At 46.2% G+C, this 23,974-nt stretch overlaps 3 protein-coding genes and 3 long non-coding RNA genes across 11 annotated transcripts; 3 read left to right on the plus strand and 3 right to left on the minus strand.

The window, feature by feature from the left end:
• Window positions 1–773: 773 nt before the first annotated feature.
• LOC117580722 (O-acyltransferase like protein) lies at window positions 774–9,769 on the plus strand. 2 transcript variants are annotated; one of them, XM_034267388.1, is made up of 9 exons: window positions 774–1,450; window positions 5,516–5,662; window positions 6,432–6,685; window positions 7,231–7,519; window positions 7,585–7,930; window positions 7,998–8,360; window positions 8,428–8,744; window positions 8,807–8,955; window positions 9,016–9,769. In XM_034267388.1, exons 1-9 carry the CDS (start codon window positions 1,042–1,044, stop codon window positions 9,271–9,273), a joined length of 2,532 nt encoding a protein of 843 aa, XP_034123279.1. In that variant the 5' UTR covers window positions 774–1,041; the 3' UTR covers window positions 9,274–9,769. The 2 variants fall into 2 exon arrangements, with proteins under 2 accessions (XP_034123279.1, XP_034123280.1); XM_034267389.1 differs by lacking the exon at window positions 774–1,450 and adding an exon at window positions 5,341–5,432.
• A 756-nt stretch (window positions 9,770–10,525) lies between these two features.
• LOC117580724 (probable 60S ribosomal protein L37-A) lies at window positions 10,526–11,431 on the minus strand. Its single transcript, XM_034267392.1, has 4 exons — window positions 11,333–11,431; window positions 10,950–11,085; window positions 10,710–10,872; window positions 10,526–10,629 (listed from the first exon to the last, which is right to left on the minus strand). The coding sequence occupies exons 1-3, from the start codon at window positions 11,333–11,335 to the stop codon at window positions 10,727–10,729; spliced, it is 285 nt and encodes a 94-aa protein (XP_034123283.1). The 5' UTR covers window positions 11,336–11,431; the 3' UTR covers window positions 10,526–10,629; window positions 10,710–10,726.
• Window positions 11,432–12,613: 1,182 nt separating this feature from the next.
• On the minus strand, window positions 12,614–13,264 carry LOC117580727. Of its 2 annotated transcripts, none has more exons than XR_004573605.1 (4): window positions 13,182–13,264; window positions 12,953–13,128; window positions 12,814–12,891; window positions 12,614–12,753 (listed from the first exon to the last, which is right to left on the minus strand). It is a non-coding gene; the product is annotated as an uncharacterized LOC117580727 (long non-coding RNA). The 2 variants fall into 2 exon arrangements; XR_004573604.1 differs by having other exon boundaries at window positions 12,615–12,756.
• Window positions 13,265–14,432: 1,168 nt separating this feature from the next.
• Window positions 14,433–15,204, plus strand: LOC117580725. Of its 2 annotated transcripts, none has more exons than XR_004573602.1 (4): window positions 14,433–14,518; window positions 14,572–14,747; window positions 14,809–14,886; window positions 14,944–15,204. It is a non-coding gene; the product is annotated as an uncharacterized LOC117580725 (long non-coding RNA). The 2 variants fall into 2 exon arrangements; XR_004573603.1 differs by having other exon boundaries at window positions 14,947–15,204.
• Window positions 15,205–15,281: 77 nt separating this feature from the next.
• On the plus strand, window positions 15,282–16,032 carry LOC117580728. 2 transcript variants are annotated; one of them, XR_004573606.1, is made up of 4 exons: window positions 15,282–15,346; window positions 15,400–15,575; window positions 15,637–15,714; window positions 15,772–16,032. It is a non-coding gene; the product is annotated as an uncharacterized LOC117580728 (long non-coding RNA). The 2 variants fall into 2 exon arrangements; XR_004573607.1 differs by having other exon boundaries at window positions 15,775–16,032.
• Window positions 16,033–17,414: 1,382 nt separating this feature from the next.
• On the minus strand, window positions 17,415–22,852 carry LOC117580723 (nucleolar protein dao-5). 2 transcript variants are annotated; one of them, XM_034267390.1, is made up of 3 exons: window positions 18,655–18,692; window positions 17,919–18,430; window positions 17,415–17,835 (listed from the first exon to the last, which is right to left on the minus strand). In XM_034267390.1, exons 1-3 carry the CDS (start codon window positions 18,675–18,677, stop codon window positions 17,687–17,689), a joined length of 684 nt encoding a protein of 227 aa, XP_034123281.1. In that variant the 5' UTR covers window positions 18,678–18,692; the 3' UTR covers window positions 17,415–17,686. The 2 variants fall into 2 exon arrangements, with proteins under 2 accessions (XP_034123281.1, XP_034123282.1); XM_034267391.1 differs by lacking the exon at window positions 18,655–18,692 and adding an exon at window positions 22,496–22,852 and having other exon boundaries at window positions 17,421–17,835.
• Between the last annotated feature and the right edge of the window lie 1,122 nt (window positions 22,853–23,974).

Below are 23,974 nucleotides of genomic sequence, written 5' to 3' on the forward strand. Positions count from 1 at the left end.
TATTATATTCAATATAGATATTTGCAAACTGGGATTACTGCATCTCATTTTTGTTTTTAATGTTTAATTTGTAGCCTATAAGCATTTAGGCATAAAATGATGCAATTATTTGCTGCTTGCTGGGTTGGCAAAGGAACAATTTCCTCAGCTGGAATTTCACACAGAATAACTGAGATTTCTGCTGCAAAATAATGGATGGATAAATGGATGGACTATTCTTATGGCTCACAACTCAAAGCTTGAAAGGAAAGGGAAAGGGAAAGGAAAGCCACGCAGCCTAGTGTTTGTGTCTGGGGAAGCCCGCTGTCTGGATTCAGGTGAATGTGTGTGTGAGTGGAACAGCTGAGTGCCGAACCGAACCGAACCGAACCGAACCTGGCTGCAAAAGCTTTGCCATGCCAGACACGAATGTTCATGCAATCGATGCACAATTCTTGATCGGATCAGTATCAGTATCAGTACGGGAATGCAGAGCAACCTTAGACTCAGGCTCGGCTCGAAATTTGGTTTGCATTTGGTTTTGAAATTCGGCTTGCGGCTAAAATAGATACCCACACACACACACACACAGAGAGAGATACATTCACATGAACACTTTTAGCCAGCTGAGACTGCGGCTGAGACGGAAGCTGAGACTGCGACTGCGACTGCGGCTGAGACCGACGCCGGAGCTGGAGCTGGGGAGCTGCGCTGAGCGCTGAGCGCTGGCTAAACCCCCGAACCGAACCGCCGACGAACCTGAGCGGTCTTCGCATGCTTGGCGGCATTTGGACAATCAGTTGACGTTGAATGTTTCGTCTTGGCGGTCGCTTAATTTATCGCTGGCCCAAAAGTACACCCACGGAGATCCCAGATCCCACGAACACTTTGCTCTGAAGATTCTCTCCGGTCTATTCTTTCACTTGGATAGATCGTTCGTACGATTGGTTTTATTTTTTTGTGGTGTCACCATTGCCTGTTAGCTGTGTCTGTGATTATGTGCCAGAGTGCCGAGGAGAAGTTCTAAGCGAAAGTTTGAAGCGTTCAGCGATCCTCGACAGGATGATGCACCTGCCGCAACTGTTTCTGCTGCTGGCCCTGGGCCTGCGCCTGCCCAGCCACAGCCTGGCCCTGGACGGGCCGGGGGTGGTGCAGCCCACCTGCAGCCTGAAGGATAACTGCAATCTGGGCGACAATCTGCTGCGGCCAGCCACCGGCCACGGCTCGGAGGGCGGGGATGCCTCCGCGGACAAGCTGGAGAGCAAAATCGCCTCGATATTCGAGGACAAAGTGAACTACAGCCTCAAGCTGTTCGCGGACGATGCCGTGCTGGAGTACCAGGCGGGCAATCTCAGCGAGCTGCACACCAACTTTACGCTGCCCCAACTGGAGACGAGGCAGCCCCGCGACAAAGACAGCCACGACGACGACGATGAGGATGAGGATGAGCTGGTGGAGGAGGATGAACGCGGTAAGTGGAGTGTCGTCGGCGTATCGATTACAGCTTTCTCACGCCTGCCCCACCGCCCACACACACGCACCGCGAATGGCCTTGGGCCATGGGTTTTTGTTCACCGATTTCTTCAATTGTAATGCAGAGTGGTGTGCCCCCTGCCCCCCCCCCCCCCCCCCCCCCCCCCCCCCCCCCCCCCCTCAAAACCAGTCCTTCCCTTTTGGATTTTTGATTGTGACCCAAAGCGAAATGTTGCATAAGAGGCGCGTGCGTCAAATGAAATCAATTGCTCCGCAATCAACTTTAGGCCAGGTCTTTGCCGAGTGCGAGTGCGAGGGCGAGGGCTGTCTCCATGCTTTAATGGCCCAAAAGACCTCCGGTAATGAAACGCGCATCGAAGTGACAAAACGGACGTGACCCAGCCCCCCCCCCCCCCCCCCCCCCCCCCCTCCCCCCTTTTTGTGTCGGCCAAGAACTGCTTCAATTGGCCAAATGCAAATGGGACTTTGAAGCGCAGTGGCCATTTCCTGCTACAGTCAGAGTCAGAGTTGGAGGAATACTCTTTGCCAGTCCAGCAATAATATCTCTTATCTAATCCGATGTGTTTTTGCCAGTCGTTGCGCACTTATTCTTGTTAAAAGGTTTGGCCTTGTTGTTTCACTTTTTCACTTTTTGTATTTTCTGTTTAACGCTGCACAAACATCGGAGTCTTATTTGCGGAACACATTAGGACGAGGATGAGCAACTGGGGGAAGGCCCCCACCCTCCTCTCCCCTCCCCTCCCCTCCCCGAGCTCAGTGGCTTTATTCTTGGAGCAAGTGTCAACGCCTGGGGGCGGGCAAATGTGTGAAGTCTCACGTAATAAAACCGTTTCCATGGGCCAATGATGTCACGTCGAGGATCACGTAGACACCAACCGAATGTAGTTTTATGGATAATTAATAAGGCATGATGCAACGGAAGGCATCAGCAAATGGGGCAAGGCATTCATAGGGTATCGAGTGAGCTTTGCAGGATTTACCAATTGTTCGAAATTCCTTGTCACATGAAGACATATTCCCATTCCAGTCACATCCCACCATCACCCTCTCAACAGTATGTCCCACTCCAATTCCATTGCATCCCATTCCTAGCTAGCCCATTCCCATTCCCATTACCCAAAGGCAACGCGACCAAGCCCAGGTCCAAGCCCAAGCCTAAGTGCTTTTTGCTGGCTGAGTTGTTTGTAATTGATCTTCGCTGTATTTGTCGCGCCTTCGTGTCATCCATCCGACGCTTGACCAACCCGCAAGTACCGTTAAATGACGCCATAAAACTAAAAACTTGTTTCGACTCACCACAAAACAGCCAAAAAGAAATCTCGTTCAGAAATTCGCCATGCAATGCGAATCATCATCAAAAATGATGCCAATCATCGGCTATACCGAAGGCTGAATGCTGATGAAGAACCTCTTCAAGTGCAAGTTAAGATATGGCAAAAGCCCATCGAGATATGGAAAAGAACTTCCAACTGAAATCGAAACGGTGGCAAATGGCATTCCCCCCTCCCTGCACACACACATGCACACTCCTCCCACATACTGGGGACTGAGTTGAGCTGCCAATTTGCTTGGCAAATATTGAAGTTTAGTTGCGCTCGACTGAGACTTGAGCCGGGCTCAGCTCAGCTCAGGCTCAGGGGCTGTGTAAATATGCTCCACACAAAACACAGATCATCCGCCTGCGGGGGAGGGGCGTGAGGGTGACCGAAGTCGATCGTGATCGGGTTGCAGTAGCAGTAGCCGCAGTAGCCGCAGTAGCAGCAGCAGCAGCAGCAGCAGAAGCCGCTCACGAGCCCAAATGTTTACGCTCGGAACTCGGAACAAACAATGAAAATGTTGCCGATGACAAATGTTGATCAATTTGTTTTCGATTGTTTTAGACAGGAAGGGAAGGTGTCGTGCCGTGTCTTGCCGTCTTCTCTTTTTTTTGTCACAGCCTCTGCCTCGTTCTGAGAGCAACCACAAAGCGTTCTTAAAATATCTGTAGGCACGTTACATCGAACACTTAAACAGTTTTTGCACTCGAGGGAAAACAATAAGAGTCGTAATAGGATCATAAACATAAACATAAACCGAAACGATACGCATATGCATATGCACACCCATATACATGTTTATATACATGTATGTACACAGACCCCTTTGAATTGGACCCTGCAAGAGACAGTTATCGCCCGTTGGCCGCAAATCGGCACTATGTCTGTGCGTATGTATTTACATACATATTTATGTATGTACATTCTGGTCAGCTGTGGCGGCTCTGGCCAAAGCAGTTTCACTAACTAGAACAGTGTTGGGCAATCGGGCCAAGGATTACGCATTGCATCGAAGGATTGTGCAATGCTCCACTTGTCCAGTCGGCAGCCAGCGACTGTCGGCAGTTAGCAGCTTAGCCAAGTGGGTCACGCTCTCGACAGTAGGCGAGAGAGAAACGGCAAACGCAGTTAATTAAGCTGCGTCCAACGATATTGGCCAGGTCCAATGTGCGATTCTTGGCTTACATAACATTCTGCTGCGGCGTCTATTTAGCCACTTAGCATGCATATCTTTAAGCCATTCATCATAATTGTGGGTTGGCATTCTCCGTATTAATACATACATACATGCACACACATTTTCATGTTGGCGTTGAATTGTTTGTTGGGATATACTCTCTTGCTGCTGGTGGTCCGACTAACAGAATGTCGCAAACATTCTCTCTCTTCATTTATAGAGAGAGCGAGAGAGAGAGAGAGGGTCACCCAATGAACCATTCCACCATTCCGCTTTAACTGGAATTTCTTTGCTTACAATCCAAGCCACGGAAAATCTATAGCAGCTGAGGCTGTTGCTCCCCCTGTCTTCCCTGTAGCTTAAGTTTTGCAAATAAATCAATTAAAAATAAATTAAAAGGCATTCCTAGCTAGCTATCACGCAGGTTTTGTTTTTCGGGATATCAATATCTGAAATCTCCATCATTTGCCTTGCTAATGAGCGAAAAGAACAAACGAGTTGGAACTGATTCCCATCGCACACATCACGCGACAATAGTTTCCACATTTCTATGCTGGAGGCAGATGGAGCCCGAAGCAGTGCCAGAGAATTGTACGATTGATTGGAGTGGAGTGCTGGGGCTGGGGCTGTGGCTGGGGCTCAGCTGTCATAGAATTATCAATTCTTCCTCGTCCAATATTGGGCTGGATAGTTTTTCCAAATTTAGCCACGGGGATCAATCGCGTGTCGTTTCTCAATAGAATATGACGACAGGCCAGGCCGAAATTTCGCAGTCAGAGCTCGTCCGAGTTGACTCTGACGCATTTAAGCACTTTGGGGACTGCCCAGACGTCCATATATTCTCGCTCACCTCCGGACTCCTCCTCCTCCATCGAGTCAGAGATCTCTGAGACGTATCCAGGCAGCAAACGGATCCGATCCACTGATGGATCGTTCGCCCAGAACGCGCTCAGCATTCATAATGAGCGCTTTCCACATTGAACATTCGACCAGCATAAAAATTTAAAATGTTAATAAGAACAAAGCCCCAAGCGCTGCCCCCGGCATGCTGATGATGGTAGAGCAGAGTCCAGCGCAGCCGGATACCGATACTGGGCTTTTGTGTATGGTTTTTGGCACTGGCATTAAGCCTGGTTCTGCCCATCTTTTCTTGGAGATGCACCTCCACTTGCCATCCCATCCATTGCTGTTGCTGTTGCTGTTGCTGGCGCCTCATTAGCCAATCGTTTCTATGCAATCTGCTCCAAGACCTGGAGCGGAACGCACAACCAAATCGATGCCCTCCCAGAATGGCTTGGGCACGCGCTCTGATTGACAGAATATGACTTCCTGTTGTGCCACGTGCCCAGTACCCAGTACCCAGTAGTACCCAGTGCCCAGTGCCGAGCCTGACCTTGTACAATTTTGTATTCCGACTGCAAAGCGCACAAGGAACGAGTGGAGTGGAACGACAGCAGCGCTTAAAAGTGAATAAAGATCCCTTCTATGATTTAAGACTTACCTTAAATGTGATTCTAATAGAATATCGTAATATTTGTATCACTTCCAGCATATCTGCACAACATTGGAAAGCGCTTCTTGGCCATCACACAGCCATTCGATCCGGCCAGACATCCAGATGCTTCGACCCTGTGCCGCCGGCAGATGCGCCAGTACCTGGCCGCCTTGGACAACTTTGATTTGTGGGCCCTGAAGAGTGAGTAAACACAGTAGAGAGAGAGAGACATGCACGGGTTCTAGTTCTGCAAGTGGAGAGCCAATTGGCTGGGTCCGTTCGTTCGTTCGTTAGTTCGGCTCGAATTCGAGTCATTGCCAACTGGCCGGCCGCAGGTGATGCCTCAGTCGCAGTCGCAGTCGGCGTTGGCGTTGGCGTCGCTGCCTGCAACGGCAGTAAGAACGCCAGACGAGTCGACATGAATTGATAGACTCCAAAGTCAAATGCAACAAGCGAGCAAGAGATCTCAGCTGCAAGTGCAAGTGCATGCTCGTGCATGTGGCATTCAGCTAAAGTGAAGGCCAATCGACGAACTTTACCCACATTTGCTGGGGGCAGGCAGCACCAAGTACATACATGCATATGCATGTGTGTATGCATATGCCTGTCGCAGCCACCACAATGCCAACTGCAACAAAATTGCAAGCATCAACAACAATTTCATGCGAACTTGACACAAAAGACGACAGAAACGCGCCAGCGACGTTGACCGACCGAACACAGCTGCTGACAGCGACGCTTAGAACCAGAACGACGCGAGAGAGAGAGACGCAACCGAGTTGCGATCACAGTCAAGGTTACACATACACACACAAATGCACGCAAGCACGCACACGCAATAGAGATGGCACCAACTTACGTACAAGGACTGCCAACTCATGTCCTGGAGCTGCCTAAGAACTGCCCACTTTGTGCTAATCGTATGCTAATTTATTTATATTTCTAACCTTCCCCAACTACACTCGAGCAGTGCACGATTCTAGCGGCAGACTGAACTCCGGAATACTGAATGGCAACATCAACCAGCCGGGCGACTTTGACCAGTGCCTGGGCATCAAGCAGCGGATGCACAGCGAGGACCCGCTCAGAGATGAGGAAACAGTCTTGCGGGGACAGTACTGCCTGGCCTATGCGCAGCCAGTGCTGCCGCACAAGTCCAAGCGTCTGCAGACCTTCTTCAAGCTGATCCAGTCGCATGGACCCTTCAAGAGCGAGTTTAACGATGTGAGTAGTCGTAGAATAAGGGAAGGGAGAGCGCACTTAACCTACAAACTACATGCATACGTACCTCTACATACATGCACATATGTACGTATGTATGCATGTAAAAGTTCGGTTTGATTAACATTATGCTGCTAATATTGGACTAGGCCGCAGTTCGACCATGAACTTGAAGGAGAAAGACGAAAATGCAAACAAAACGAATCGAATCGTTTCGAGTTGAGTCGAAAGCAATCAAACACCGCCATAGATAGCCATAAAATGCAAATCACAGCCGAGACGCCTATGCTCTACGCGGCCGGGGGGCACTGAACCCTACGACTCGACTTTCTTTTGGAATGATGTCACGCCGTTCGGCGCCAATAAGCAGGGATCGGTTAATTGAATTACTTTAAGTCCCGCGGATAACTAGTATTTGTTTAGTATATTATAATTCAAAAACTAATTTATGTATGTTTATTACATTGAGACCCGTTTGAACCGCTTTGTTGCGGTTCAACAGGCAATCGCTAATTGATTACTCTACCCCCCTGGTGTTTCTTTTGCAGCCCGGACATCGTGTGCCCCGCTACTCGCTTATCAACTGGGGACTGTGCGTGCCGTCCGGCTGCTCCGCCCGGGATGTGGAGTACACCGTGGCCGAGTACCTGAGCAACCAGACGGCAGCTACGGGCATCAGCTTCAATGTGCGCGTCGAGCCGCAGATGTGCCAGGTGCGCGATCAGCAGCCTTGGGACCGGAACACCACGTGGGCCGTGCGCTTCTTTGTGCTCGTCCTGTCCGTGGCAATCCTCGCCACCATCTACGATCGCTCCACCAAAACGCAGCCGAAGCAGAGTGAGTGAGACTAGGGACACAGCCGAAGACAAATCGAGCGAATTAACCCAAACAATTGATTGTAGATGCCTGGTGTACGGCCTTCTCGCTGGACAAGAATCTCCGTTGGCTGTTCAGCACCAGCAGCGCACCAGGCGACATTGAGGCGGTCCATGGCATTCGCTTCCTGAATGCCATCATGCTGATCTTCTCGCACAAGTCGATGGCGATGTTCTTCAACCCGTACAACAACCGCACGGCCATGTCCGAGAGCCTGGGCCAGCCGTGGACGGTGATCGGGCGCGCCGCCTCGCTCTACACGGACCCCTTCCTGCTCTTCAGCGGCATGCTCACCTCCTACTCGCTGTTCGGCAGGCTCATGAAGCGTCAGCCCATCCGGCTGAAGAACGAGTACATCAGCCGACTAATGCGGTAAGTCGGACTGGCCAACATATCCCTATCTCGGACTAAACCTAAGTAACTTGTGGATTTATTGTAGCATTGTCCCGCCTCTGGCTGCTCTGATACTGTTCTGCACCTACGTGCTGCCGCTGTGGGGCTCGGGTCCGCAGTGGAACCTCGTGGTGGGCCACCATGCAGACATCTGCAAAAAGAACTGGTGGCGCAATCTGCTCTTCATCCACAACTACTTTGGCTTCAGCGAGATGTGCCTGACGCACACGCACCACCTGGGCATCGACACCGAGCTCTTTGCGGTGGCGCCCATCCTCATTCTGGGTCTCTGGCGCTGGCCACGTCGTGGCCTCTTCACACTGCTGCTGCTCTGCACTGTGGGAACGGCGGCTCGCTACTACACAACGATCGTGAACCAACTGTCAAACTATATTTACTTTGGCACCAAGTGAGTTGGGACTCTCCCCCGAAAGTGTCTGCAAGCATTGCTAATCCCGAAATCCTGTAATCCACAGCATTCAGCGCCTGTTCCGCACTGCCGACTACATGTACTCCTTCCCACCGCACCGCTCGACGGTCTACATCATGGGCATCCTGCTGGGCTATGTCCTGCGCAAGTATCAATCAGCGAAGCTGAGCAGCCTGCAGCTGCATCTGGGATGGACTGCGGCCACGATCTGTGTGCTGGCCTCGGTGCTGGGCCCCGCGCCCATGGGCGACATCAACTACGTCTACAACTCGACGCACGCGGCCATCTACGCGGCCTTCGCCCCGATTGCCTGGTGCCTGTTCTTCTCCTGGATCGTCTTTGTCTCGCACAATGGCTACACGAGTAAGCGAATGCCCCGACGCCAGTTCCCGCTGAACGAACTGAACAACTATTTTGTGTTGCAGATAAACTGACGAGGCTGTTTGCCTGGCGCGGCTTCCAGGTGTCCACAAAGCTGTCGTATGCCATCTACCTGACGCAGTTCCCCGTCTTCTTCTACAACGTCGGCCGAAGGCGTCACATTCATCACTACTACAACTTTGTTTCGATCATTGTGAGTGGAGAGGGGAGATAATTGCGGCAGTAGCAGCTAATCTCATTTGTTTGCTTTCAGCTCGACACCAACGAATTCATATCGATATTCCTGGCCTCTGTGGCCCTGACGGTGCTCTTCGATGCGCCCTTCCAGAACCTCAAGAAGCTGCTCATCAAGCGGCCCGCCCCCAGCTCCGCCAATGGCACCGCAAAGGTCAAGGCGCTGCCAGGCCCCGCAGTAGCAGTGCCACCACAATCAGAACAGTCGGGGATAGCGAGCACGCCAACAGCTACGCCGCCCAGCACTGCCCTCCATCCGCACCCACACTCCGAATAGTCTGGAAACAGACATTCATAGCTGTAAATTGTAAATGTCCTTTTTTAGCATTTAATGGCAATACGTTTAGATATTCTACCCCACCCACATAACTCCCTCTCCCTCCGCATAACTACGCCCAAGCGCATACCGTCCACCGTCCATCCCATCATACCGCTCCCCCACGCGATACCGATTCCCTCCCCCCCTCCCTTAGTCATAGTGGAACGCTTTATACATTGTAAATTCTACTATTAGTCAAATCAAGCGACAAATAAGAAACGTTTCGTAGTCATAAACCAATCAATCACTGCTTCTTGTACGATATTTTCTTGCTTCCATAATCCGGGTCCACGCAGTAGTCAGCGCACTGGACAGATACACGGGCTCCATCCCAGACTGCGGCTGTCGGACCCTTGTTTCTTAGATTACTTACTTACGTTACCTTAAGCGAGGTCGAATGTCAGCTTTTTTGTATATTCTAATTTAATTAATAAAATATATTAATATGTTGAAACTATCGTTGACCAGAACACTGTCCCAGGTATGCATGTATGCCTCTCCTAAGAGTCCCTAAGTATCAACCTAATCCGATCCTCACGCTATTGGGTTTCTGATGGAACTAGATACATACGTAGAGGTCATGGTACTCCTTATACTGGTACGGCTTGGCTCTGCCCTCCGAAACTCATTGCTAAGCACAGCTGCAGCGCAAAGAGTCGCTAAACAGATACACCAGTCGCCTGTCTCACACACAGCGCATACGCATAAATAATGCTCAGTGAATGGAGAGTAAACTTCTTGTGGCCAACCTTCTGCTTAAAGCTAGAACCTACAGGCCGCCATAACGAACAGAGCTGCTGGAAGCAATACAACTATGGAGTAACTATGCACCGATGTCCAGCAACGTTCAATGTGGGAAATGCTATCACTTTGGCATTGGCATCAAATAACCGAAAAACCGTTCCTTTTGTCTCTATATATTGTGCCGCATGTTGCAAATGGTTATGAACGCGGGTCCCTTATATGGTGCAGCTGCATGGCGGGACTGGGACTGACGCACAGACGGCAGATCGGGATTGCAACAGGCGGCAAAACCAACGGAAATGTATGCGGCATCATCTTTTGCTTGCTTTCACATTAAAAAAAAAAGTGGCGTACAAAAAATAAGCACATTTGTGTACCAGCTCGTGGTCTCACTGTGTCTGCGGGGTCTCCCTTTTGAGGGCGGGCACATAGTTCACATAATTCAACGAAAAAAAATAAGCACAAATTCACTTAACCAAATAACGTTCATTTATTAGCTGAAAGAAGGCTTTGCTTCCCCAAACGGGAAGAAGCTTCTCGAAGCCAAAATGGAGGCGGCTTAAGGCTGATTTTCTACAGCAAATGAAGGTTGTTTTCTTTTGTGTTGTTGTTTTGTTGCTGCGACGATGATGCTGTCCGTACTGGCCAAGGAATAAACCGCTGGGGCTTATTTGCCGGACTGGGTGGCCTTCTTGGGCTTGGCCTGGGTGCCCTCGCGGAATCCATTGCGGAAGCGACGACGGACAACCTTCAAGTGGCTCATGCGGCCAGTGCCGGTGGTCTTCCTCCTCTTGGCCTTCACGGACCAGTTGTCTGCATGGAGGGAAACAAGAAAAAGTTAGTATCGAGTCAATTCCAGCTAAAAACCAGCAAAATGGGAATAAACTTACACGAACGCAACTTGGCGGCTGGGTAGCCGCACTGGGCGCAAGTCGACTTCTGGATGTGGTACGAGGAGCGTCCACAACGACGGCACAAAGTGTGCGTCTTGTTATGGCGTTTACCAAAGCTGGAGGTACCCTTCGTCTGTAAAGGCAAAAAGTTTATTAGTATTGAATCCGTAGGTCAAACGATATAAACCAAAATAAAATCGCAAGGTTTGTTGTTTTTGTGGAATTGAGCCCTTTCGGCAGGCGGTGTACGATAAATGCAGTTCAATTCACATTTATCAACTCATTCACATATTAAAAACAATTTTATTAACACAAAATGTTCACTGATGTCACAATAATTTAACGATTTTATTTTGGTCCAACACAGAAATCTCATTTACCATCTTCAGTGGCGAATGGCGAAAAAAGAAAGAGACGCTGCTGTCACCTGTCAGAAGGTGGCGTGCTGGCAGAGTTGCATTTGACAGATGGGCATTAGTGTGACCGCGGATTTACCAATCATCATTTAAAAAATAGACCGAAAAATACCGTTTAAAATCATTTTTCTAACCAACAATTAAAGCAAGTTAGTGCACTCAGCACCAAACTAATAATTGTATTCGATTGATTAGTCAATTATTTACAATAAACTCTATTATTTGTACATAAGAAAGTTTAAACAAAATGGTAAACAAAAATCCCTGTATATTTAACACAGTAACTACACGTTAACTACACATTCGCTACATTATCATCGACAATTTCACTTAATTATTTTACATATTATGTTTAGCAGGCTGCTTTGAGGCCTAAGGTTCCTGTTCTCAGACTGACATTTTTGTTACATAGAACATTAGATTCCTCCATATACACATACATACACACATATATAGATTACCATTAATATTCTCGGTATTTCAAGCGGTCCCATAAACTGCTAAAATCATTGAAATAGAAAATAAATATAGAAAACAAGTTAGTCTCTGGCTTACATTTGAACCAGATTACAAATATCTTATCATCCACCTTTTTCCCTACCATCAAGGAAATTTTTAAATATCCTTTTCTGAAAATTATTTAACAAGCTTTGAAGGTTACTCTTTTGAAATGACCCGCCGATAAATTGGTGTGACAACAAAAGCCGGTTCCGTTCCATTGGACTCATTTTTGCGTTTCAACCAGCTGTGCACAACAGCGTACTGTTGAGCGCAAATGCGCCTAACAGGACAGACATACTGTTAACATGTTAACATAGCATATGCTGACAGATTGACATTTCACTCACACAACAAATTATTTCAATTGAAAACACTTCTAAGACTTTCTTGTGGAATCCCCATGCTCTGATAAAAACATCATACGACAACATCAAAATAAAACAAGATATGATTCTATACTTTGATTCTCCTTTTTATTTACGAAATATATTCTTTCCGAAATGCAATTTTCCACTTGATTGATTTAGAGAGTTTCGATCGAAAGTCGAGCACTATTCGTTTACCCTGTCAGATCCTCCTCCTCCTGTGTCCTGTGGAGGATTCGCCGACGCAATTTTGATACGATTTGATTAATTTAGATGCGAACTTGAAATCTTGATACTTCACTTGGACTCATTTTTGCGTTTCAACCAGCTGTGCACAACAGCGTACTGTTGAGCGCAAATGCGCCTAACAGCNGTCAGATCCTCCTCCTCCTGTGTCCTGTGGAGGATTCGCCGACGCAATTTTGATACGATTTGATTAATTTAGATGCGAACTTGAAATCTTGATACTTCACTTCAAGAATGTCTGCGAGGGACGGCTCTCCATTCTAGGCGTAGAGACTGCTGTAGAGACTCCATTAGGTGATCAGATGGATTGGGTTGAGATCAATTAGCACTTACCATTTTCGCAATTCGAATACACATAAGCTTCACAAAGCAGTGTAAGCGTCTTTGGGCATGATTCAACATGAGCTACAACTGGAGGTGGACCATCAGCTTGGAGGTGCTTGAAAGTCGGAAAATTGATGTATGTACTTACTGTACCAAGGCAGCGATAGGAGACACCCGATCTCCTATCGGGGAGAAGGTAGCATGTAATTGTTCCATCCGGTAGAAAGTCCGAGAAGTTGCAGGTGGGGCTGCAGCTTTAAGTTGTTCCAGCAGGTAGGCAAGTCCGGGAAGTGCAGCAACAGGAGGCCGTTCCTTACACTTTGTCTAAATGATTGAACATTAAAAACGAATTTGGAAGTCGCACTTGCTTAGCTTACTGAAAGTCCGATTGTTCCATTATGTTCGAGCGTTGCATTTAAAATATTTACAAATTATTTACATATGTACATAGTTTACAATATTTACAATTACAAATAAAAAAAAAAAAACTAAAAAAAGTGTAAATGTTATGTACAATAATTTTGAAAATTTATGTCCACTATTTATCCGGTGGCCCGCGGAGGTCTCTTGGAGACCTTTTAAACCGATTTTGTAACGCGCGGGAAACTATCCACATTTTTTCTAAATTTATTTTATTTCTCTATTTATTTTCTTTTCGTTTATTAATTTTAATAAATTAACTTTTTTCGAAATTTCTTATTTTATTTTTGCTTCGAGTTGTTGCCTCTTGGAGGAGCTCGGATCGACTGACGAAAATCTGGCTCAGGCCCAGGTCCAGATATATTTCTAAAATCGCCTACTTGGATTTGTGGAATTTCCGAGAGATTTTTCGTTTTTTTTAAACATCACAGAAGGCTTGGAGCTCAGGACGACAATGGGATACATTGGGCACAGTGGAATTGAAAATATGGTAAGTTGAATGGTTTTTAAAGAAGACTGAATGGATGACCAAGAATAGTTTGTATTGCGATTTCCGTACGAGCCAGCTATAAAATAAGAGTGTTGATAACCAAAATAAAGCCCTCCAATCGTATAAAATAATGGATTTTTGATTGGTATTCAATTCCAAAGTAGTTCCAGTGTAAAAATAGTTTGTATCCACGGACTTTGCATCAAATATATCAAGTGATGGTGGCCGGGTCCAAGTGCTGTACAATTCAAATTTGTTGTGTGAATTCCACTGTGCCCAATGTATCCCATTGTCGCCCTGAGCTCCAAGCCTTCTGTGATGTTAAAAAAAAAACGAAAAATCCCTTCGCAAATGCCACAAATCCAAGTAGGCGATTTTTATATTTATAGAAATATATCTGGACCTGGGCCTGAGCCAGATTTTCGTCAGTCGATCCGAGCTCCTCCAAGAGGCAACAACTCGAAGCAAAAATAAAATAAGAAATTTCGAAAAAAGTTAATTTATTAAAATTAATAAACGAAAAGAAAATAAATAGAGAAATAAAATAAATTTAGAAAAAATGTGGATAGTTTCCCGCGCGTTACAAAATCGGTTTAAAAGGTCTCCAAGAGACCTCCGCGGGCCACCGGATAAATAGTGGACATAAATTTTCAAAATTATTGTACATAACATTTACACTTTTTTTAGTTTTTTTTTTTTTATTTTTAATTGTAATTGTAAATATTGTAAACTATGTACATATGTAAATAATTTGTAAATATTTTAAATGCAACGCTCGAACATAATGGAACAATCGGACTTTCAGTAAGCTAAGCAAGTGCGACTTCCAAATTCGTTTTTAATGTTCAATCATTTAGACAAAGTGTAAGGAACGGCCTCCTGTTGCTGCACTTCCCGGACTTGCCTACCTGCTGGAACAACTTAAAGCTGCAGCCCCACCTGCAACTTCTCGGACTTTCTACCGGATGGAACAATTACATGCTACCTTCTCCCCGATAGGAGATCGGGTGTCTCCTATCGCTGCCTTGGTACAGTAAGTACATACATCAATTTTCCGACTTTCAAGCACCTCCAAGCTGATGGTCCACCTCCAGTTGTAGCTCATGTTGAATCATGCCCAAAGACGCTTACACTGCTTTGTGAAGCTTATGTGTATTCGAATTGCGAAAATGGTAAGTGCTAATTGATCTCAACCCAATCCATCTGATCACCTAATGGAGTCTCTACAGCAGTCTCTACGCCTAGAATGGAGAGCCGTCCCTCGCAGACATTCTTGAAGTGAAGTATCAAGATTTCAAGTTCGCATCTAAATTAATCAAATCGTATCAAAATTGCGTCGGCGAATCCTCCACAGGACACAGGAGGAGGAGGATCTGACAGGGTAAACGAATAGTGCTCGACTTTCGATCGAAACTCTCTAAATCAATCAAGTGGAAAATTGCATTTCGGAAAGAATATATTTCGTAAATAAAAAGGAGAATCAAAGTATAGAATCATATCTTGTTTTATTTTGATGTTGTCGTATGATGTTTTTATCAGAGCATTGAGATTGGAATAGGNATGTACATATGTAAATAATTTGTAAATATTTTAAATGCAACGCTCGAACATAATGGAACAATCGGACTTTCAGTAAGCTAAGCAAGTGCGACTTCCAAATTCGTTTTTAATGTTCAATCATTTAGACAAAGTGTAAGGAACGGCCTCCTGTTGCTGCACTTCCCGGACTTGCCTACCTGCTGGAACAACTTAAAGCTGCAGCCCCACCTGCAACTTCTCGGACTTTCTACCGGATGGAACAATTACATGCTACCTTCTCCCCGATAGGAGATCGGGTGTCTCCTATCGCTGCCTTGGTACAGTAAGTACATACATCAATTTTCCGACTTTCAAGCACCTCCAAGCTGATGGTCCACCTCCAGTTGTAGCTCATGTTGAATCATGCCCAAAGACGCTTACACTGCTTTGTGAAGCTTATGTGTATTCGAATTGCGAAAATGGTAAGTGCTAATTGATCTCAACCCAATCCATCTGATCACCTAATGGAGTCTCTACAGCAGTCTCTACGCCTAGAATGGAGAGCCGTCCCTCGCAGACATTCTTGAAGTGAAGTATCAAGATTTCAAGTTCGCATCTAAATTAATCAAATCGTATCAAAATTGCGTCGGCGAATCCTCCACAGGACACAGGAGGAGGAGGATCTGACAGGGTAAACGAATAGTGCTCGACTTTCGATCGAAACTCTCTAAATCAATCAAGTGGAAAATTGCATTTCGGAAAGAATATATTTCGTAAATAAAAAGGAGAATCAAAGTATAGAATCATATCTTGTTTTATTTTGATGTTGTCGTATGATGTTTTTATCAGAGCATTGGGATTCCAGAAGAAAGTCTTGGAAGTGTTTTCAATTGAAATAATTTGTTGTGTGAGTGAAATGTCAATCTGTCAGCATATGCTATGTTAACATGTTAACAGTATGTCTGTGCTGTTAGGCGCATTTGCGCTCAACAGTACGCTGTTGTGCACAGCTGGTTGAAACGCAAAAATGAGTCCAAGTGAAGTATCAAGATTTCAAGTTCGCATCTAAATTAATCAAATCGTATCAAAATTGCGTCGGCGAATCCTCCACAGGACACAGGAGGAGGAGGATCTGACAGGGTAAACGAATAGTGCTCGACTTTCGATCGAAACTCTCTAAATCAATCAAGTGGAAAATTGCATTTCGGAATGAATATATTTCGTAAATAAAAAGGAGAATCAAAGTATAGAATCATATCTTGTTTTATTTTGATGTTGTCGTATGATGTTTTTATCAGAGCATTGGGATTCCAGAAGAAAGTCTTGGAAGTGTTTTCAATTGAAATAATTTGTTGTGTGAGTGAAATGTCAATCTGTCAGCATATGCTATGTTAACATGTTAACAGTATGTCTGTGCTGTTAGGTGCATTTGCGCTCAACAGTACGCTGTTGTGCACAGCTGGTTGAAACGCAAAAATGAGTCCAAGTGAAGTATGAAGATTTCAAGTTCGCATCTAAATTAATCAAGTGGAAAATTGCATTTCGGAAAGAATATATTTCGTAAATAAAAAGGAGAATATCAAAGTATAGAATCATATCTTGTTTTATTTTGATGTTGACATCATCATGGTGCGTTCATGCTTTTCGTAGGATGGAGGTGTTACTTTATAGTCCACAAATAGATGATGAATCAACATGCCTTTGACAAAGTAATGATGCAGCCTTACATGCAATAGAAATGCCATTGATTTGTGCCTTTCCAGCAGGACAATGGCTCAAAACAGACCAACTAGAAAGCTCGAAGAGGTTGTGTGGAACAGTGCCTTTTATGCTCAGTCCCCTATGGTTCATAGGTAAGGGAAGTCTGGGAAGTCTCAACAAAATGTTAGCAAAGAAAAGATAGAAGTCGATTACAATTTTCATGTTTTTATTACTGGTTGATTGATTGATTGTTTGATTGGTTGATTTCTCGATGAATGGTCGTGAAATATACATAACTATGCACACTCCTACATACATATATCGGCATATATGTATATTGCAGCGAATATACATGCGTATACATACATATGGATGAACACTTTGAATGGGGGGAAGGACTTGCTGTTTTAATTTCACATGGGTTTGGGTTTTGTTTGTGGGTGCATAGATGTGTGCGTGTGCGTGTGTGTGTGGGTGTGGTGTGGGTAGTTGTGTTGTGTTTACAAAATAAAATTACAATTACAAAATATTTTAGACATACACAAAAAAAGAATTGTGAACTAAAAACTAAAGGGCAGATCCGGGCTGCCATATAGCTAGCCATTTAGTATGTATGTATGCATGTGTGTGTATGTGTGTGTGTGTGTGGTGTGGTTGATGTGTGAAAACGGAGAATGAAAAAGGAAAGAGAGACAGAGAGGAGAGAGGATCAGGAGTGATGTCAGAATGTCCACTGTTTCGGCGGGCGCGGCTTCAGTTGCGCTTCCTCAAGGCCAAACGACCGATGGGACGTTTCGGCTTTGGCTCCTCCTTCTGCTGCTGTTCCGATTCCTCGGCGGCGGCATCATCCTCGGCCTGTTCGGGCGTCGCCTTGACCGGCTTGGCAAGCTTGCGCCGGCTCACTGCAAGAGGAAAAGGTACACGCCAGTGGTGGTCGAAGGTCAGCCAGAGGTCACGCAAGGTGAGTCTGAGATCCACTACTTACATGCCGAGTTGCCCTTGAAGCCCTTGGATGGGGCCGAGGCCGAGGCCGGTGCTGGTGCGGCAGCCGGTGCGTGGTCCTCCTGCTCGCCGGAGGCGGACTCGTCGCTCTTCTTGGCCGGCTTGCTGGCGGGCACCTTCTCGGCGCGATGCTTCTTGGCGTTCTGCTGGCGGCGCTTCAGAGAGTTGAGGAAGTCGTCGTTGGAGCGGAAGGGCCGGATTACGGGTCCCACCTTCTTGGGCGCCTCTGTGCTGGTGGTTGTGGTGGAGCTGGCGGATGCCGCCGCCTCATCACCCTCCTCCCCATGGTCACCCAGACCCGCCTCCTCGTCGTATTCCTCACCCTCGCCGGCATCGTTATGGGCCGGAGCCGCTGTCGTCGTGGTGGTCGGCTTGGCCGCCTTGCCAACGGGACGGCGCAGGGCGGCAATTCTCTTGGCTGGCGACACGGAGCCGCCCTCCTCCTGGGCAGCCACTAGTCCATAGCACAGGGCGCAGATGATGAAGAGCAGGCAGCTGAAAGAGTTCAACGAAAAGGGAGAGCCCAGTTTAGTTCGGCTCTAATCGGGAAGTGGAGGAGCAAATTAAATGCAAATATTCTTCTGGCGACTGCCAGTGGAATGACGTGTCGGTCTGCCCGACCAGCCAGCCAGACGGGTTATTCCGTACAGAACCTGAAGTCGTAAAGACGTGTGCAAACGCATTTATGATATATGATCGTACATAAGCCTAAAGCATACATTTGTCGCCACTTGAATGCCATTTATTTTCCTGAAACATTAGTTCGAGGTTTTTAGTTTTTTTCTTCTCATTTTTTTTTTTTGTATTGTTTTATAGCTTTGATATAGTGGCGTCGCGTCGGCGCTGCAAGATCGCGATGTGCTAACAGTTATTAATGTGTAAAGGTCAGGCAAACGGGTTTGTTCACTTTCGATTTCGATTTTGCGTCCACGCCGAAGCCAAAACTAAATTCGAATTCGAATGCGAATGAATGTTGCTCTGTTTCTGTTTCTGTTTCTGCTTTTTGCTTTTTGCTTTTTGCTTCTCTCCTCTGCTGATGCTGCTGCTTCAGCAACGATGACGATGATACCGTGTCAGTGTGGTGGTTGCTCATTCTCAGTGCTCACATTTTATGCAAAACAAAAGAGCTGGGCACCGAACTCGTTTTGAAATTCTTTTCCAGCAAGCACATGGGTGCTTGGTGCTTGGTGCTAGGTTGCAGGGGGCGGACAGCTGACTGCAGTCTGTGTGTGTGTGTGTGTGTTTGTGTACGCTGCCAGTGTTGCCAAAGGAAACAGGTGCTTATGCAAAAAAGGCACCAACAAAATGGGCGAAACAAAAAAAACAAACCAGTTAAGAGCCACGCCACAGCGTCGCGCCACGCCAGAATCAATTTAAGTGCGCACATTGCAGTTGGCTAATAACGGTAAAATGTGTGCATGCCAAAAGGCGTGTACTGCATTCAGGTATTGTTTCTCCTTTTGCTTTGTTATTCTCGGGCTTACTGCCCAAAGGTCAGAGAATTGTCATCGCTGACTCAGGTCCAGTACCAAACACTTTTTAGGGTCATCCGTTGGAGATGCAGATAGGGACCAGACAAAAGCCAAATTATGCAACGGCAAAGGTGAAAGGCGTTGGCTTTCCAAGCCAGGTTACGTGCCTGGAATCTGTAACCTATTTGCTTCTCAATCGAAATTCACATCACGGCAGGCAAACTCCAACACCACTCCTGCAACGGGGCTGACATTTGACTTCGGCCGGGGCTGCTTCTTCGCAAAACCCAACCGGTTTCGGATTGGCCAACGGGAATACAACATAAGACAACACCAACTCAACTCAACTCAACTCAAATCCAATCCCGCCCCTAACAATGCAAACTACAGACCCAACACGACCCGTGGCCCGGGGTATGCACTAGCTGCCAGACCAAATGGTGGCTTGTATTTGTGTAAAACAGTCTTTAGTGCCTCTCAAGCTCTCAACCAGTTATATAAGCCGACATTATTTGCAAATTTATGATAAGCATCGCCGCCAACGCGAGTCGGCAACGATGCCGTTGTCGGTCGCTTCCCTGTCGAGAACTTCGTATGGCGGCCAGGGAAGGCGGAACCACTTGCTTAATGTGCAGCATCATCTCATCATTAGCATCTTCATTAGCGATTTTTAAGAGCATGGTTTGACTTTTAATGAATTTGATTCCGTGTCTTTATGCTGTGGCTGCCTCTTCCATGACAAGTCTCTTATTCTCGCTTCTGGTTTTGCACAGCGATTTGCTCATCAAAAATTTGGCATAATGGCTCAATGCGGACATGGAAGCGAAACTTGTTGAGCGTCTTTCAGCTGAAGTTGATCTTGAGGTTTCGGCTACTAGATCGCTCTGGCTTATTCTAGTGGCCGTTGTCTAATCGATTCGACTACCAACCATGGTGACACTTGCCCCAGTAACATACATACACAAAGCCTCTCGCATGCACGTTTTCTAATTGCCCTGGCGCCCTCATTACACTCCCTACAACAACTCCACCCACCACCATGTGTGGTGGCTACCCAACATACACATGTATGCATGTACATATATGTATACATATGTGCACATTCGACACCAAACTCGAACTCGAACTCGAATCAAATTCGTATTCAATTTGGAATTACAGTAAAGTGGCTTACGGTAAGTGGGTTCAATAACGGTGCATTGTGTCTGTCCGTAGCTAACCTCTCATGTACGTACATATGTATGTATGTATGTATGCACGTGCATGTACGTGTTTGGCTAAGGCTTTGGTCTGGCCCCTGGCATCATGCCAATTGGAGGCACGAGTGGTATGTGGAGCGTACTGCAAGTTTTGTTGCCTGAGTCTTTTGATTTGTGGCGGAGTGTCGTGTACATATATGTATACTTTGGCTTACATTGAATTGGTTTTGGCCCATAAAATGCAATCAATTGCCAATTTGAGATGCCAAAGAGCCCTTGAATTATTGCCCGCTGTCATGCTTATCTATATTAAACATATGTACGTGTGTACATACATACATACATCTGTGTGTATGTGTCTGTATAATGTAGGCTATGATCTCAATCCGTACAACTCCCTCATGTATTATTTATTTAAATACGAAATTGCATAATTCGCGCGAATGAAATGAAACGCATGTAAGCCAAACACAACAAAACCAACAAAATTCATACAAAAAACCGAAACTAAACTAAAATCCTGATCTTGGCGTCAACCTGGCGCTTGTTGTCGCTGTCTCTGTCTAACCAATGTTGCTTTACTGCTGCTGCTGCTGCTGCTGCTGCAAGAGTGATTAATTCCCGCATACAACTCAGCGATTAACTCATATATATATATATATATATATATGTATTTCATATACCATACTTACAAATGTATGTATGTATTTAGTATATTGCACATGCCTACATGTATTTATCAATAAATGTATGCAGATGCAGGCATGCGCCGTGTCGGTGTGCGTTCGCTAGTGTGTGTCCGTCTGTCAGCTCGTATTAAAAATGCAACCGTTAATTTATAAGACAACCCAACAGCAACAACTAACGTCTGATAATTAATCCAATATGCTTAATTTGCTGGGTGCCAGCGCCCAGACTTCCAAACTGAAAAAACAACAACAACAGCAAATCACATTGAGACGAAGAAGAAGGAGAATCACGAAACAACGGTAAACGGTAAACGGCAAACGCAGCATCAGCATCAGCTGTCGACGACCTTGAAACTTTTCTTATGATCAACTCTGATTCGGACTCGGTCTCTGTCGCTGTCGCTGTCTCGAATTTGCACTCCAACTCCGAAGACAGCGTTTGAGTCGTTTGAGGTTTTTCTCCCCGCCCAACCGCTGAGATTCAAGCACACATCCATCCATCATCGCATTGCCTTTAGCAGTGACTGCCGTCTGTGGGGACTTAACTTTTGCCATTTCTTTATGAGAATTGTGTACATATGTGCCGTGCCGGCAAATGCCAGCCAACTCAGCCATCCCATCCCGTGACAACTTCATCAGCATTCAGCATCAGCATCGTTCAGGCTGAGCTGCATGATCATCATCATCATCATCATCATCGCCATCATCATAATGAGACTTTTGGCATTTTCGGCTTTGATTTCAACGTTTCAGTTTTAGTTTCAATTTCAGTTCCAGTTTGAGTTGCAGTCTCCGTCTCGTCTCGTCTCGGTGCCGTGTTAAAGTTCAAATTGGCAATAAGTCGAGGCAAGACTCTGTCCGTCTGTCTGTCTGTTTGTTACACCTGCATTTGGTCGTTCTTTAGGTGGTTATCGTGTCCCAAAAAGGTTGCAAGACAATATCTACCCATGTAACAGATCTGAGGAGAGGTCGGAGCCAAGCAACACGATTTCTAGGGGAGGGGGGTGTCGTGCCAAATGTCGAAGCTGGGAGAGTCTGCATAAATATGTACATAAAATGTACAAGCTATCACTGTACATACATTAAAATGTTAGTTTATTTTGCACAAATAAGTTACAAGAAAAAAAAAGAAGCCACTTTCAGTTTTCCAGAGACACTTAAAAATATTTAATTATACTTATGGCTGGATGGATCACTCACATGTTGAAGTACTTCATTTTGTCGCGATTTGTGTGTGTGTGTGTGTGTTGGTGTTGGTGTTGGGATTGGTGTGTGTTTTTTATTGTTGTACAAAAATTGAACTTGTCCAAGCGAAGATTTGGAACCAACAAAAAGAATTCAAAACGCGCACGTCTTAAACTAGAAAAAAAAAACAGCGAACGACGTAGGGACGGTGGACGGAGGACGGACGATGGACGATGGACGGCGGACGACAGATGGATGGACAGGCAAAGCAGACAGAGAGCCACAAGATTGAAGATTGTTGGTTCGAGCTTGAGCGGAACTGACTGGGCCACACGATCACGATCGACTTCTAGAGGCAGACTGAACGTTACTTATGCCGTGTGCACAAAGTTAACCTACGGCCATCCAATATTTTGTGGCAGCGACGCCAGCAGCGAAGCTGGCAGAGACAGAGTTGAGATTTCGCCTGGCCTGGCCTGGCTTGGCCTGGCCAACAACAGGTTCAGACCGCCGCCCTAGCCAACAACCAACTGTGCCGTCGCCGCCGCCTCCGCCTCCGCCAGCACCTCCAATCGTCACCGACACCGCCATCGCCACCACCACCACCACCACCACCCCGGATCTATGCTGCCATGGCTGGGGTCTGTTGCTGGATCTGGCACTGGGTCTGGAACTGGCACTGGCACTGGGATTTCGGATTTCGGATTGCTGCCTGAGTAAGTATGCAAAGAGTGCAGGAGCACTTCTGGTTTTTGTTTTTTTTTGGGGCCTCATGCCTTATGCTTCGGCTTCACAGCCAATTTGTCACGGCGACATCGTTGCCAGGCTGGTGCTGGCTTTGCTTATGACAGGTTTTGCCCGAATCCAATCCAATCCAATCCAATCCGAAAACCAACCAAAGAAACGCAATCTCGGCAGCGACTGTGACGCTAGCGCTGGCGCTGGCGCTGGCAGCAGTGAGGTTCAGGCGAGGTTTGCAATTTGTATATTTTATTAATTAATTTATTGATTTTAAGCCAATTGTTGTTTTGGCTTTTTGGCTGAGATCTGGTAAATCCCGAAATCAAGACCAAGCCCCCTCCGTCACCGTATCATCTCGTCTCCAGCTCCACCAACGAGCGGCGGCGGCCCATCTGCATCTGTACCGCATGTAAATGTCGAGGGGGGAAGATCAGGGAGCCAAAGGAAAGGTTAGTGCGGTGGCAACGAAGCGGGAACACCCTGTCCTGCCACAGGCACTACCATAGATCCTGCAACTATTCTGGACACTCAACAATATTCATTCATATTTGATTATTGATTATTGAAAATAAATGATTTTCAGCACTTGACATAAAATATATTTCATTTCAAATAATCCAATTTAAATGCACCCTCCAGTCAAATCTATTGGCAAACATTTTCAGATCCAAATGTTAATTTTACAATTTCAATCACTTTTTTCTCTGCGTTTACTCTAGTAGCTAGTAGCTACTAAATGGCTCTTGGACTCAA

The sequence above is a fragment of the Drosophila guanche genome, unplaced genomic scaffold, assembly GCF_900245975.1.
Source record: "Drosophila guanche unplaced genomic scaffold, DGUA_6, whole genome shotgun sequence".
Classification (NCBI taxonomy): domain Eukaryota; kingdom Metazoa; phylum Arthropoda; class Insecta; order Diptera; family Drosophilidae; genus Drosophila; species Drosophila guanche.